Consider the following 15,206-nt stretch of genomic DNA (forward strand, 5'->3'; position numbering starts at 1 on the left):
GCCATCATTTTTGCGGAGACAAGATTGGGGTCAGCACGGTAACCTGTCAGGCCCATTAAGAGCCCGAGGCCAAGAAAAGGAATCACCCCCCCAATCCCCGCACATGGCTAATCCACCTAACCATAGAAATTATACAGCATAGAAGGGGGTCATTCGGCCCATCTTGTCCATGCCGACCCAAAGGCACTCAGGTGTTTACTAATCTAATTTTCCTGCACATGGCCCACATTCCTGCAACTTAGAGCATTTAAGCAGTTCCAGGTACTTATTAAATGAGTTTAGAGTCCTTTTTCTCCACCATCAACTCAGGCATCAAATTCAAGACATCCATCACCCTCTTCATGAGAAAAAGTGCTTCCTCATGTCCCCTCTGATCCTTCTGCCACTCAGCTTGAATCTATGACCTCTGGTTTCTGAACTCTCTGTCAAGGGAAACAGGTTCATCCTGTCTAGTCTCTCCCTATCCCTCACAATTCTGTATATCTCAATTATGTCACTCCTCAGCCTTCTCTGTTCCAAGGAAAACAATTTCTCCTCGTAGCTACAATTCACCAGCCTTGGCAACAGTCTAGTAAATCTTCTCTGTACTCTCTCCAGAGTAATTACGTTCTTCCTGTAATGTGGTGACTAGAACTGCACACAATACACCAGTTGTGGCCTCACCAGTGTCTTCAGTTTCATCACTATATCCCTACTTTTGTTTTCCGTATCTCTGACAATGAAGGAGAGCATTCCATATGCCTTCTTTACAACTTTATCTACTTGTACTGTTACCTTTCGGGACCTGTGCATTGCACACCAAGATCTTCACTTCATCTACCCCTCTCAATATATTCTTGTTTATTGTGTATTCCCTTTCACTGTTTGACCTCCCTAAATGCATTACTTCACAGTTATCAGAGATGAACGCCATCTGCTACTTCCCAGTCCACCCCACCAACCCATCTACATCATTTTGGGGCTTACAACTATCCTCTACACTATACACACATCTTTGGACACTAAGGGGCAATTTAGCTTGGCTAAGCCACCTAACCTGCACATCTTTGGACTGTGGGGGGAAATTGGAGCACCCAGAGGAAACCCACGTAGACACGGGGAGAATGAGCAAACTCTACACAGACAGTCACCCGAGGCCGGAATCCAACCCAGGTCCCTGCCAATCACTGTACCACTGCCGCTTAATTAGCTGCAGAACCTGTGTCAGGACAAGTAAGGCCCCCAACTGCCATAAAAATCCTAATGAGTGACTGTTACCCCCGGTTGATTTGGGACCCGGAAACAGTCCCGACTTCAGTTTCCTGCCACAGGAGAAAAAGTCCAGCCTTTCGCACCTTTCTTTTCTGAAGCTACAAAAAACCTAATGGGAATAGTTGGGAACATATGGTCTAATGAGAATGAGAGCCAAATAAGAATGAGGAATTTGAAGTAATTGATGTTACAGTAATAGTACATTGAGCAACTTAATGGGATCAAAAGTTGACAAAGATCAGAGAATGGAATAGGAATACAGGGGCAATTTTCAGGTTGGCAAGCTGTTAATAGTGAGGTGCCACAAGGATCAGTGCCGGGGCTCGGCTCTTTACAATCTATATTAATGACTTAGATGAAGGGAAAAGAGCAACATACAAAAGGACAAGGGGCCAAAGAATGCACGCAAACAAGACGGACAAGTGTGTATGCAAATGAAAGTGGTAAGGAACAAGAGCTGTCCAGCCTCTCTCTTTCAAGCCAGCCAAAAGTCAATCCAATATATTCATAGCAAATATTTCAGACTTTATTTCTGAAAAAATTTAGTATACACTTACCAGACAATTCCCTGAGCCCCTGAACCTATGGGCTTCAACGACTGGTAACGTTTAAGAACCGTGAAAGTAGAATCACCAACTTGTACACTGTAGAATCCTGTCTCACTGTTAATTTCAGTCATGTTGTAGTGTTTTCTGTAACAGAATCTATAATAAAAATTCTGGACAAAAACGAAGATTTATACCTTAGTTTTTAACCAAATTATTTGTCCAGTTACAATTTATTTTCAAGATTTTGCAATGTAAACATAACAATTCTATTTTTCCTTGAGAGAGATATTGTGCGATTTAATTGTTAGAATGGTTAGCAATAATTTCACCTAGATTTGGACTGAACTAGAGATGGTGATATTTAACCTCTCCATATTGAACATATCTCACATTCAATTACAATAAATCAAAATCTTATACTTTGTCTACAAAACCTTGCCTTTTATTTCCATGTTTTTGGTCATGCATTAGCATCAACATTTCCCACATGTTGAATCTAAAATGCATACACAAACTAATAATGTAATTACACCTTGCTAACATACTGGTATTGCTACTCCAACTGCCACAACTGCTATACTTAACTATAAGCATAAACTAAAGAATAGGTAAACATTAACACAATGTATGCTTTTAAGATGGGTGTTGACCTTTTTCCTTGCGTTCTAAACTCAATGTGCCTGAAGACTATGCTTGGTCTTAACTTTGCGTACAGCATTAGACAAGTTAGATAGGGCAAGAGTGAAGAAACCCCCAAGTATAAGTAATCCTGGATGATTCTTTCCCAGGCTTCTTAATTATGTCAACTCAGCTGGGTGAATAATGAATAATATTCTGGGCTCTCTGTTCACTTTCTGCAGTTGAATGGATTTTAAGAGAGTTTAAAATCTTGCTCTTGATGTCTAAATTCAGGTTTAACATTCATCATATAATAGGAAACATTGGAAAGGTGTGAAAAGTGCAATGTCAATTTTATCCTTGCCAGTAAATCTTGACTTTAAAAAGCAAATACATTAGTCACTTCCCATCCTCCCCACCCTTTTCCTTTCTTGGAGAAAAAGTATTAAATATTACTTAGAACAATGCTTTTGTAAATCAAGAGATCTGCTGCGTCTGCATTCCCCAAAACCTAGTTACACAACAGGAGGTGGAATCAGTTTGGGTGGAAAGAAATAACAAAGGTAGAAAAACAATGCTGACAGTAATTTAAAAGCTCCTAAATAGTAGCTTTACCACCGAACATAATATTGATCATCAAATAGGAGGAGCTTGTAACAAAGGTATTGCGATAATCATGGTGGACTTTAATCTTCAGGTAGACTGCAATCCAATGGCTGGACCCAAACAACAAAATTATTTAACATTTTAAACAGAGTATTTTAAGTGGAAAATATTTAACAGCCTCCACTTGTAATTAAAAGATAGCAATCTGATTCAAATATCAGCGAATAAATACATGGTCAGGTAACACTGAGGAGACTTTTCCAGGTTCTTCAAACTTTCATACAGGACACAGGAAAACACAGTCTCCTTCTCACATCCACAGCCTCTCTCTTATACAGTCAACAAAATTAATATGGTTACTAAGTTTGCAGATAACACCAAAATTGGTGGTATAGTAGACATTGAAGAAAGCTATCAAAGACGACAACAGGACCTTGATCAACTGGGCTAGTGGGCCGAGGAACAGCCCACTAGATGGAGTTTAATTCAGAAAACTGTGAGGTGTTGCATTTTGGTAAGACAAACCAGGGTAGGACCTACACAGCCCTGGGGAGTGTTTTCAAACAGAGACCCCCAGGGGTGCAAGGTACATAGTTCCTTGAAAGTGGGGTCACAGGCAGTGAAGAAGGTGTTTGGCACACTTGCCTTCGTCGAACAGAGCATTGGGTACAGGAGTTGGGCTGTTATGTTACAACCGTTCAAGACACTGGTAAGGCCACATTTGGAGTACTGGGCACAATTCTAGTCACCCTGATACAGGAAGGATGTTATTAAACTGGAAGCTGAACTGAGATGGTGATATTTAACCTCCCCATATTGAACATATCTCACATTCAACTACAATAAATCAAAATCTTATACTTTGTCTACAAAATCTTGCCTTTTATTTCCATGTCTTTGGTCATACATTAGCATCAACATTTCCCATATGTTGAATCTAAAATGCATACACAAACTAATAACGTAATTACACGTGGATCAGGGTGACTAAAAAAAATTTTACAAGTATGCTACCAGGACTGGAAGGTTTGAATTATAAGGAGAGGCTGGATAGGCTGGGATATTTTTCCCTGGAGCTTAGGAGCACGAGGGGTGACCTGCTGGAGGTTTATAAAATCATGAGGGGCATAGAATCATAGAAACCCTACAGTACAGAAAGAGGCCATTCGGCCCATCGAGTCTGCACCGACCACAATCCCACCCAAGCCCTATCCCCGTATCCCTACATCTTTTACCCACTAATCCCTTTAACCTACGCATCTCAGGACACTAAGGGGCAATTTTAGCATGGCCTAACCCTAATTTTAGCAACCTAACCCGCACATCTTTGGACTGTGGGAGGAAACTGGAGCACCCGGAGGAAACCCACGCAGACACGAGGAGAATGTGCAAACTCCACACACAGTGACCCAAGCCGGGAATCGAACCCAGGTCCCTGGAGCTGTGAAGCAGCAGCGCTAACCACTGTGCTACCCTGCCACCCAAATGTAAGGTGAATACCCAAGATCTTTTCCCCAGGGTAGGGGAGTCCAAAACTAGATGGAATAGGTTTAAGGTGAGAGGGGAAAAATTTTAAAGGGATCTGAGGGGCAACCTTTTCACACAGAGAGGCTGGTGCATGCATGAAATGAGCTGCCACAGGAGGTGGTAGAGGCGGGTACAATTACAACATTCAAAAGACATTCAGACAGGTGCATGGGTAGGAAGGTGTTAGAGGGACACCGGCAAAACACAGGCAAACGGGACTAGTTCAGTGTAGGAAGCATGATCGGGACGCATGAGTTGGGCCGAAGGGCCAATTTATGTGCGGTCAGGTAGGCGGGAACAGTAGGGGGGGATGAGGGTAGCAGTTTTGGGGGGGGGGGGGGGGGGGAGATAAGGGGAGCAGTTGTGTGGGGGGAGGGGTGAGGGGAGCAGCGGGGGAGGGACAAGTGAGGAGAGCAGCAGTGGGGGAGGTGTGAGGGGAGCAGTGGGGGGAGGGGTGAGGGGAGCAACGGGGGGTGAGGGGAGCAGCGGGGGGTGAGGGGAGCAGCGGGGGGTGAGGGGAGCAGCGGGGGGTGAGGGGTGAGGGGAGCAGCGGGGGGTGAGGGGAGCAGCGGGGGGTGAGGGGAGCAGAGGGGGGTGAGGGGAGCAGCGGGGGGGAGGGGTGAGGGGAGCAGCGGGGGGTGAGGGGAGCAGCGGGGGGTGAGGGGAGCAGTGGGGGGTGAGGGGAGCAGCGGCGGGGGAGGGGTGAGGGGAGCAGCGGGAGGGGAGGGGTGAGGGGAGCAGCGGGGGGGGAGGGATGAGGGGAGCAGCGGGGGGGGAGGGGTGAGGGGAGCAGTGGGGGGTGAGGGGAGCAGCGGGGGGTGAGGGGATCAGCGGGGGGTGAGGGGTCAGGGGAGCAGTGGGGGAGGGTAGCAGCGGGGGGGAGCAGGGAGGGGAGCAGTGGGGGGTGAGGGGAGCAGCGGGGGGTGAGGGGAGCAGCGGGGGGTGAGGGGAGCAGCGGGGGGTGAGGGGAGCAGCGGGGGGTGAGGGGAGCAGCAGGGGGTGAGGGGAGCAGCGGGGGGTGAGGGGTGAGGGGAGCAGTGGGGGAGAGGGGTGAGGGGAGCAGTGGGGGGGAGGGGTGAGGGGAACAGTGGGGGATGAGGGGAGCAGTGGGGGGTGAGGGGTCAGGGGAGCAGTGGGGGAGGGGGGAGGGTAGCAGTGGGGGGAGCGGGGAGGTGAGCAGTGGGGGGGAGGGGTGAGGGGAGCAGCAAGGGGGGAGGGGGAGGGGAGCAGTGGGGGGGATGGGAGCAGTGGGGGGGAAGGGAGCAGTGGGGGCGTGGGGAGCAGTGGGGTGAGGGGGTAGGGGAGCAGTGGGGGAAAGGGGGAGGGGAGCATTGGGGGGGGAGGGGAGCATTGGGGGGGAAGGGGAGCAGCGGTGGGGAGGGGTGAGGGGAGCAGCGGGGGGGGAGGGGAGCAGTGTGGTGGGAGGGGGGAAGGGGGCAGCGGGGGGGAGGGCGGAGGGGAGCAGCGGAGGGGAGGGGGAGGGGAGCAGCGGGGGGGGAGGGGAGCAGCGGGGGGGGAGGGGAGCAGCGGGGGGGAAGGGGGAGGGGAGCAGCGGGGGGGAAGGGGGAGGGGGCAGCGGGGGGGAAGGGGGAGGGGGCAGCGGAGGGGGAGGGGAGCAGTGGGGGGGAGGGGGGAGGGGAGGGGGAGCAGCGGGAGGAAGGGGAGCAATGGGGGGGAGGGGTGTAGTGGGGGGGTGAGGGGAGCAGCTGGGGGGGAGGGGCAGGGAGCAATGGGGGGGAGGGGAGCAATGGGGGGAAAGGGAGTGGGGGGGTGAGGGGAGCAGCAGGGGGGAGGGGAGCAGCAGGGGGGAGGGGAGCAGCGGGGGGGAGGGGAGCAGCGGGGGGGAGGGGAGCAGCGGGGGGGAGGGGAGCAGCGGGGGGGAGGGGAGCAGCGGGGGGGGCAGGGGAGCAGCGGGAGGTGGCAGGGGAGCAGCCGGAGGGGGGAGGGGAGCAGCCGGAGGGGGGAAGGGAGCAGCGGGAGGGGGGAGGGGAGCAGCGGGAGGGGGGAGGGGAGCAGCGGGAGGGGGGAGGGGAGCAGCGGGAGGGGGGAGGGGAGCAGCGGGAGGGGGGAGGGGAGCAGCGGGAGGGGGGAGGGGAGCAGCGGGAGAGGGGAGGGGAGCAGCGGGAGGGGGGGAGGGGAGCAGCGGGGGGGAGAGGGGAGCAGCGGGGGGGGAGAGGGGAGCAGCGGGGGGGGAGGGGCGCAGCGGGGGGGGGGAGGGGAGCAGCGGGGGGAGGGGTGAGGGGAGCAGTGGGGGGAGGGGAGCAGTGGGGGGAGGGGTGAGGGGAGCAGTGGGGGGGTGAGGGGAGCAGTGGGGGGGAAGGTTGAGGGGAGGTTTGGGTGGAGGCGGATCAGTGGGAAATCAGTGGCAGGGGGATGGAATCAGTGGGAGGGGGGGATCAGTGGAAGGGGGTGGATCAGTGGGAAATCAGTGGGGGGGGGGAATCAGTGGGAGGGGGGATCAGTGGGGGGGGGATCAGTGGGAGGAGGGGATCAGTGGGAGGGGGGATCAGTGGGAGGGGGGATCAGTGGGAGGGGGGGATCAGTGGGAGGGGGGGATCAGTGGGAGGGGGGGATCAGTGGGAGGGGGGGATCAGTGGGAGGGGGGGATCAGTGGGAGGGGGGGAATCAGTGGGAGGGGGGGAATCAGTGGGAGGGGGGGAATCAGTGGGAGGGGGGGAATCAGTGGGAGGGGGGGAATCAGTGGGAGGGGGGGAATCAGTGGGAGGGGGGGAATCAGTGGGAGGGGGGGAATCAGTGGGAGGGGGGGAATCAGTGGGAGGGGGGGAATCAGTGGGAGGGGGGGAATCAGTGGGAGGGGGGGAATCAGTGGGAGGGGGGGAATCAGTGGGGGGGGGGGGAATCAGTGGGGGGGGGGGAATCAGTGGGAGGGGGGGAATCAGTGGGAGGGGGGGAATCAGTGGGAGGGGGGGAATCAGTGGGAGGGGGGGAATCAGTGGGAGGGGGGAATCAGTGGGAGGGGGGGAATCAGTGGGAGGGGGGGAATCAGTGGGAGGGGGGGAATCAGTGAGGGGGGGGGAATCAGTGGGAGGGGGGGGAATCAGTGGGAGGGGGGGGAATCAGTGGGAGGGGGGGGAATCAGTGGGAGGGGGGGGAATCAGTGGGAGGGGGGGGAATCAGTGGGAGGGGGGGGAATCAGTGGGAGGGGGGGGAATCAGTGGGAGGGGGGGGAATCAGTGGGAGGGGGGGGAATCAGTGGGAGGGGGGGGAATCAGTGGGAGGGGGGAATCAGTGGGAGGGGGGAATCAGTGGGAGGGGGGGAATCAGTGGGAGGGGGGGAATCAGTGGGAGGGGGGGAATCAGTGGGAGGGGGGGGAATCAGTGGGAGGGGGGGGAATCAGTGGGAGGGGGGGGAATCAGTGGGAGGGGGGGGAATCAGTGGGAGGGGGGGGAATCAGTGGGAGGGGGGGAATCGGTGGGGGGGGGAATCGGTGGGGGGGGAATCGGTGGGGGGGGGGAATCGGTGGGGGGGGAATCGGTGGGGGGGGGGAATCGGTGGGGGGGGGGAAATCGGTGGGAGGGGGGGGAATCGGTGGGAGGGGGGGGAATCGGTGGGAGGGGGGGGAATCGGTGGGAGGGGGGGAATCGGTGGGGGGGGGGAATCGGTGGGGGGGGGGAATCGGTGGGAGGGGGGGGAATCGGTGGGAGGGGGGGAATCGGTGGGAGGGGGGGGAATCGGTGGGAGGGGGGGGAATCGGTGGGAGGGGGGGGAATCGGTGGGAGGGGGGGAATCGGTGGGAGGGGGGGGAATCGGTGGGAGGGGGGGGAATCGGTGGGAGGGGGGGGAATCGGTGGGAGGGGGGGGAATCGGTGGGAGGGGGGGGAATCGGTGGGAGGGGGGGGAATCGGTGGGAGGGGGGGGAATCGGTGGGAGGGGGGGGAATCGGTGGGAGGGGGGGGAATCGGTGGGAGGGGGGGGAATCGGTGGGAGGGGGGGGAATCGGTGGGAGGGTGGGGAATCGGTGGGAGGGGGGGGAATCGGTGGGAGGGGGGGGAATCGGTGGGAGGGGGGGGAATCGGTGGGAGGGGGGGAATCGGTGGGAGGGGGGGGAATCGGTGGGAGGGGGGGGGAATCAGTGGGAGGGGGGGGATCAAAGAACAATACATCACAGGAACAGGCCCTTCAGTCCTCCAAGCCTGCGCTGCTCATGTGCCCAACTAGACCAGTCTTTTGTATCCTGCTATTCCCAGTCTGTTCATGTGGCTATCTAGATAAGTCTTAAACGATCCCAGCGTGTCCGCCTCAATCACCTTGCTTGGCAGTGCATTCCAGGCCCCCACCACCCTCTGTGTAAAATACGTCCCCCTGACATCTGTGTTGAACCTTGCCCCCCTCACCTTGAACCCGTGACCCCTTGTGTTCGTCACCTCCGACCTAGGAAAAAGCTTCCCACTGTTCACCCTATCTATGCCCTTCATAATTTTATACACCTCTATTAGGTTGCCCCTCATCCTCCGTCTTTCCAGGGAGAACAACCCCAGTTTACCCAATCCCCCCTCATAGCTAAGACCCTCCATACCAGGCAACACCTGGTAAACCTTCTCTGTACTCTCTCCAAAGCCTCCACGTCCTTCTGGTAGTGTGGCGACCAGAACTGGACGCAGTATTCCAAATGTGGCCTAACCATCGTTCTATACATCAACATCATGCCAACTTTTATATTCTATGCCCCGTCCAATAAAGGCAAGCATGCCATATGCCTTCTTCACCACCCTCTCCACCTGTGCTACCACCTTTAAGGATCTGTGGACTTGTACACCCAGGTCCCTCTGTGTGTCTATACTCCTGATGGTTCTGCCATTTATTGTATAGCTCCCCCTTACATTAGATCTACTGAAATGCATCACTTCGCATTTATCTGGATTAAATTCCATCTGCCATTTCTCCGCCCAATGTTCCAGCCTATCTATATCCTGCTGTATTCTCTGACAATGTTCATCACTATCCGCAACTCCAGCAATCTTCATGTCGTCCGCAAACTTACTGATCACACCAGCTACATCTTCCTCCAAATCATTTATATATATCACAAACAGCAGAGGTCCCAGTAGAGAGCCCTGCGGAACACCACTAGTCACCGACCTCCAACCTGAAAAAGACCCCTCCACTGCTACCCTCTGTCTTCTATGGCTAAGCCAGTTCTCCACCCATCTAGCTCGCTCACCTTTTATCCCATGAGATTTAACCTTTTGCACCAGCCTGCCATGAGGGACTTCGTCAAACGCTTTACTAAAATCCATATCGACGACATCCACGGCCCTTCCGTCGTCAATCGTTTTTGTCACCTCCTCAAAAAACTCTCCCAAATTTGTGAGGCATGACCTCCCTCGTACAAAACCATGCCGTCTATCGCTAATGAGATTATTCAGTTCTAAATGCGCATATATCCTATCTCTAAGAATCTTCTCCAACAACTTCCCTACCACGGACGTCAAGCTCACCGGCCTATAATTATCCGGGTTATCCTTGCTACCGTTCTTAAATAACGGGACCACATTTGCTATCCTCCAATCCTCTGGGACCTCACCTGTGTCCAGTGAAGAGACAAAGATTTCTGTTAGAGGCCCAGCAATTGCATCTCTCGCCTCCCTGAGGAGTCTAGGATAGATGCCATCTGGCCCTGGGAATTTGTCTGTCTTAATGTTTCCGAAAAAACCTAACACTTCCTCCCTTGTAATTGAGATTTTTTCTAACGGGTCAACACATCTCTCTGAGACAATAGCAGTTAACATGTCCCTCTCCTTTGTGAATACTGATGCAAAGTATTTGTTTAAGATCTCACCTACTTCCTTTGGTTCTAAGCATAATTCCCCTCCTTTGTCCCTGTGAGGTCCGATTCTTTCCCTAACAACCCTCTTGTTCCTAACGTATGTATAAAATGCCTTAGGATTCTCCTTAATCCTGTCTGCCAAGGACATTTCGTGACCCCTTTTTGCCCTTCTAAGTCCATGTTTGCGTTCGTTTCTACTTTCTCTGTATTCCTCCAGTGCTCCATCTGTTTTTAGCTGCCTGGACCTCATGTATGCCTCTTTTTTCTTTTTGATTAGACCCACAATTTCACTGGTTATCCAGGGCTCCCGAATCCTACCTTTCCTATCCTTCCTCTTTACAGGCACATGCCTGTCCTGCAGTCCGATCAACTGCTCCTTAAAAGACTCCCACATGCCAGATGTGGATTTACCCTCGAACAGCCTCTCCCAATCAACAGCCACCAAATCCTGCCTAATCCGGCTGTAGTTAGCCTTCCTCCAACTCAGTACCTTACCCATAGGACAACACTCATCTTTTTCCATTACTATCCTAAGGTTTACAGAATTGTGGTCATTATTTGCCACATGGTCCCCCACTGATGACCTGACCGGGCTCTTTCCCCAGTACGAGGTCCAGTAGAGCCCCCTCTCGAGTTGGACTGTCAACGTATTGTTCCAAAGAACCTTCCTGTACGCATTTTATAAATTCTTCCCTGTCCAGGGCCCCAGCCCTAAGCGATTTCCAGTCTATGTGAGGGAAATCAGTGGGAGGGGGGGGGGGGGGATCAGTGGGAGGGGGGGATCAGTGGGAGGGGGGGATCAGTGGGAGGAGGGGATCAGTGGGAGGGGGGGAGCAGTGGGAGGGGGGGATCAGTGGGAGGGGGGGATCAGTGGGAGGGGGGGATCAGTGGGAGGGGGGGAATCAGTTGGAGGGGGGGAATCAGTTGGAGGGGGGGAATCAGTGGGAGGGGGGGAGCAGTGGGAGGGGGGGAGCAGTGGGAGGGGGGGAGCAGTGGGAGGGGGGGATCAGTGGGAGGGGGGGGAATCAGTTGGAGGGGGGGGATCAGTTGGAGGGAGGGATCACTGGGAGGGGGGGATCACTGGGAGGGGGGGATCACTGGGAGGGGGGGATCACTGGGAGGGGGGGATCACTGGGAGGGGGGGATCAGTGGGAGGGGGGGATCAGTGGGAGGGGGGGATCAGTGGGAGGGGGGGGATCAGTGGGAGGGGGGGGATCAGTGGGAGGGGGGGGATCAGTGGAATGGGGGGATCAGTGGGATGGGGGGATCAGTGGGATGGGGGGATCAGTGGGAGGGGGGATCAGTGGGAGGGGGGGATCAGTGGGAGGGGGGGATCAGTGGGAGGGGGGGATCAGTGGGAGGGGGGGATCAGTGGGAGGGGGGGATCAGTGGGAGGTGGGATCAGTGGGGGGGGATCAGAGGGGGGGATCGGGGGGGGGGGATCAGTGGTAGGGGGGATCAGTGGGGGGGGGATCAGTGGGGGGGGAATCAGTGGAGGGGGGATCAGTGGAGGGGTGATCAGTGGGAGGGTGGGATCAGTGGGGGGGGGATCAGTGGGGGGGGAATCAGTGGGGGGGGGAATCAGTGGGGGGGGAATCAGTGGGGGGGGAATCTGGGGGGGGGGATCAGTGGGGGGGGGGATCAGTGGGGGGGGGATCAGTGGGGGGGGGATCAGTGGGGGGGGTTCAGTGGGGGGGGGTTCAGTGGGGGGGGGTTCAGTGGGGGGGGGTTCAGTGGGGGGGGGTTCAGTGGGGGGGGGTTCAGTGGGGGGGGGTTCAGTGGGGGGGGTTCAGTTGGGGGGGCGGGGAGATCAGTGGGGGGGCGGGGAGATCAGTGGGGGGGAGGATCAGTGGGGGGGGGTTCAGTGGGGGGGGTTCAGTGGGGCGGGGGGGATCAGTGGGGCAGGCGATCAGTGGGGGGGGGAGAGATCAGTGGGGGGGGGAGATCAGTGGGGGGGGGGGGAGATCAGTGGGGTGGGGGGGGAGAGATCAGTGGGGGGGGGAGAGATCAGTGGGGGGGGAGATCAGTGGGGGGGGGGGAGATCAGTGGGGGGGGGGAGATCAGTGGGGGGGGGAGATCAGTGGGGGGGGGAGATCAGTGGGGGGGGGGGAGATCCGTGGGGGGGGGGGAGATCCGTGGGGGGGGGAGATCAGTGGGGGGGGGAGATCAGTGGGGGGGGAGATCAGTGGGGGGGGGAGATCAGTGGGGGGGGGGAGATCAGTGGGGGGGGGGAGATCAGTGGGGGGGGGAGATCAGTGGGGGGGGAGATCAGTGGGGGGGGTAGATCAGTGGGGGGCGTAGATCAGTGGGGTGGGTAGATCAGTGGGGGGGGGGTCAGTGGGGGGGATCTGTGGGGGGGATCTGTGGGGGGGGATCTGTGGGGGGGGGGGTAATCAGTGGGGGGGGAATCAGTGGTGGGGGGGGAATCAGTGGAGGGAGGGGGATCAGTGGGGGGAGGGGGATTCGTGGGGGGAGGGGGATCCGTGGGGGGAGGGGGATCCGTGGGGGGAGGGGGATCAGTGGGAGGGGGGGGATCAGTGGGAGGGGGGGGATCAGTGGGAGGGGGGGATCAGTAGGAGGGGGGGATCAGTGGGAGGGGGGGATGCGTGGGAGGGGGGGATGCGTGGGAGGGGGGGATGAGTGGGGGTGATCAGTTTGGGAGGGATCAGTGGGAGGGATCAGTGGGGGGGATCAGTGGGGGGGGGGGATCAGTGGGGGGGGGGGATCAGTGGGGGGGGGGGGGGATCAGTGGGGGGGGGGGATCAGTGGGGGGGGGGGATCAGTGGGGGGGGGATCAGTGGGGGGGGGATCAGTGGGGGGGGGGGATCAGTGGGGGGGGGGGATCAGTGGGGGGGGGGATCAGTGGGGGGGGGGATCAGTGGGGGGGGGATCAGTGGGGGGGGGGATCAGTGGGGGGGGGGGATCAGTGGGGGGGGGGGGATCAGTGGGGGGGGGGGGGGGGCAGACTGTGAGTGGAACCTGCGGGGCGGTGTGTGTGGGTGGGGGTGGTTTCTGCTCCTTTACTCTCCACCCCCCGGGGCCGGGCCGCGGGGCTGACGGTGCGGGGAGCTCGGTGCGGCGGCGGTCAGCGGGCCGGGGGGCGGGGAGTGTGGCTCTGGAATCAGTGGGAAAGGCCTGAGTCCGGCTGGGGAAAGGGCGGCCTCTCAATCAGCCACCTACCTGCACACATCGGCCGCCAAGTTAGAAAGTTCGTGAAAGCAGCCGGGAGAGGGCGGTGATCCAGCCGAGGGCCCGGCAGTCAGGGCGCTGGGTGAAGCCGGGGGACTGGGTGCCGGGGTCGCCGCCGTCCTGTCACCGAGCGGCTACCATCGCTGCTCGAGCGCCGCTCAACACCCGGCGACGTCAGCGCGTCCCCGCAACCCCGCCCCCCCGGGCCCTGACTGACAGCCGGGTGGGCCAATCACAAACCGTGTCATCTGACTGACAGCCGAGTGGACCAATCACAGACCCGATAATCTGAATGACAGCCGGCTGGACCGATCACAGACCGGATAGTCTGATTGACAGCCGGTTGGACCAATCAAAAGTCGAATAGTCTGACTGACAGCCAGGTGGGCCACTCAGCAGCTGCGCAGATCTGAGTGACAGCGGAGGGAACCAATCATAGCCCCTCCCCGCCTCACAAAGGCAGGGCAGCGCAGCCAATCACCGCGGTAGGGGGCGGGGCTCTGTGGTCTGGCAGGTTGAAGTAGGTCCTGGGCTATCTGAATGTTGGAAAGTCTCTGTCATAACTGTGATTTCAGGGAAATAAATTACACTGTTAATATCTCAAGAAAATAAACACAAAATGATTAGGGGGGAGGGGGAAAAGGTTATTAAAGGTGCACCCAGAGTAGCCTCAGATCCTGGAGCTCCCACCTTGACCTCCAGATGTGCTGCAGCACCAGCTTTCTTACTGCAGACAGAATTTTTAGCAGATAGGTTTTTTGCAGATATTCTCCCCACAACCCCCCCCCCCCCCACCCCATTCAGTATATCCTGATGGTTTCACAACTTCCAACCACAACCCCCCCCATAAAGCTATCCCCTATCATCCCAGTTCAATCCTCATTCACTTGCTCAATGGTGTTATCCTTCAAAATCTTGCCTCCAAACAATTGATCTTCAGTGATTGGCCTCCCTGAACTTGTCAGAAATTTGTCTACCAGGAAATTATTCCTTCAACTCAAACAATGATACAATGCCAAACTATATTTGATTTTGATTTGATTTATTATTGTCGCATGTCTTAGAAATCATAGAAACCCTACAGCACAGAAAGAGGCCATTCGGCCCATCGGGTCTGCACCGACCACAACCCCACCCAGGCCCTACCCCCATATCCCTACATATTTACCCACTAATCCCTCTAACCTACGCATCCCAGGACACTAAGGGCACTTTTAGCATGGCCAATCAACCTAACCCGCACATCTTTGGACTGTGGGAGGAAACCGGAGCACCCGGAGAAAACCCACGCAGACACAAGGAGAATGTGCAAACTCCACACAGACAGTGACCCAAGCCGGGAATCGAACCCAGGTCCCTGGAGCTGTGAAGCAGCAGTGCTAACCACTGTGTTACCGTGCCGTTTTACTGTGCCGTGTGGGATACAGTGAAAAGTTTTGTTTCTTGCACGCCACACAGACAAAGCATATTGTTCATAGAGAAGGAAAGGACAGGGTGCAGAATGTAGTGTTACAGTCATAGCTAGGGTGTAGAGAAAGATCAACTTAATGCGAGGTAGGTCCATTCAAAAGTTTGACAGCAGCAGGGAAGAAGCTGTTCTTGAGTTGGTTGGTACGTGACCTCAGACTTTTGTATCTTTTTCCCGATGGGTGAAGGTGGGAGAGAGAATGTCCGGGGT

The 15,206-nt window shown here is 56.4% G+C and overlaps 1 protein-coding gene across 5 annotated transcripts in view; it reads right to left on the minus strand.

Moving 5' to 3' along the window:
- Nucleotides 1-13,730, minus strand: part of LOC144505115 (mitogen-activated protein kinase 9) — a 64,580-nt gene extending 50,850 nt beyond the window's left edge. For 2 of the 5 annotated variants that reach the window (XM_078230982.1, XM_078230980.1), the window contains exons 1-2: nucleotides 13,520-13,695; nucleotides 1,809-1,943 (exon numbers count right to left, since the gene is read on the minus strand). In XM_078230982.1, coding sequence (XP_078087108.1) covers nucleotides 1,809-1,930 — 122 coding nt within the window. In that variant the 5' untranslated portion in view covers nucleotides 1,931-1,943; nucleotides 13,520-13,695. Of the gene's footprint in view, nucleotides 1-1,808; nucleotides 1,970-13,519 lie in introns of all 5 variants that reach the window. The other 3 variants (XM_078230979.1, XM_078230977.1, XM_078230981.1) reach the window with 3 other exon arrangements.
- Between the last annotated feature and the right edge of the window lie 1,476 nt (nucleotides 13,731-15,206).

This window comes from Mustelus asterias, chromosome 16 (genome assembly GCF_964213995.1).
Source record: "Mustelus asterias chromosome 16, sMusAst1.hap1.1, whole genome shotgun sequence".
In the NCBI taxonomy this organism is placed as follows: domain Eukaryota; kingdom Metazoa; phylum Chordata; class Chondrichthyes; order Carcharhiniformes; family Triakidae; genus Mustelus; species Mustelus asterias.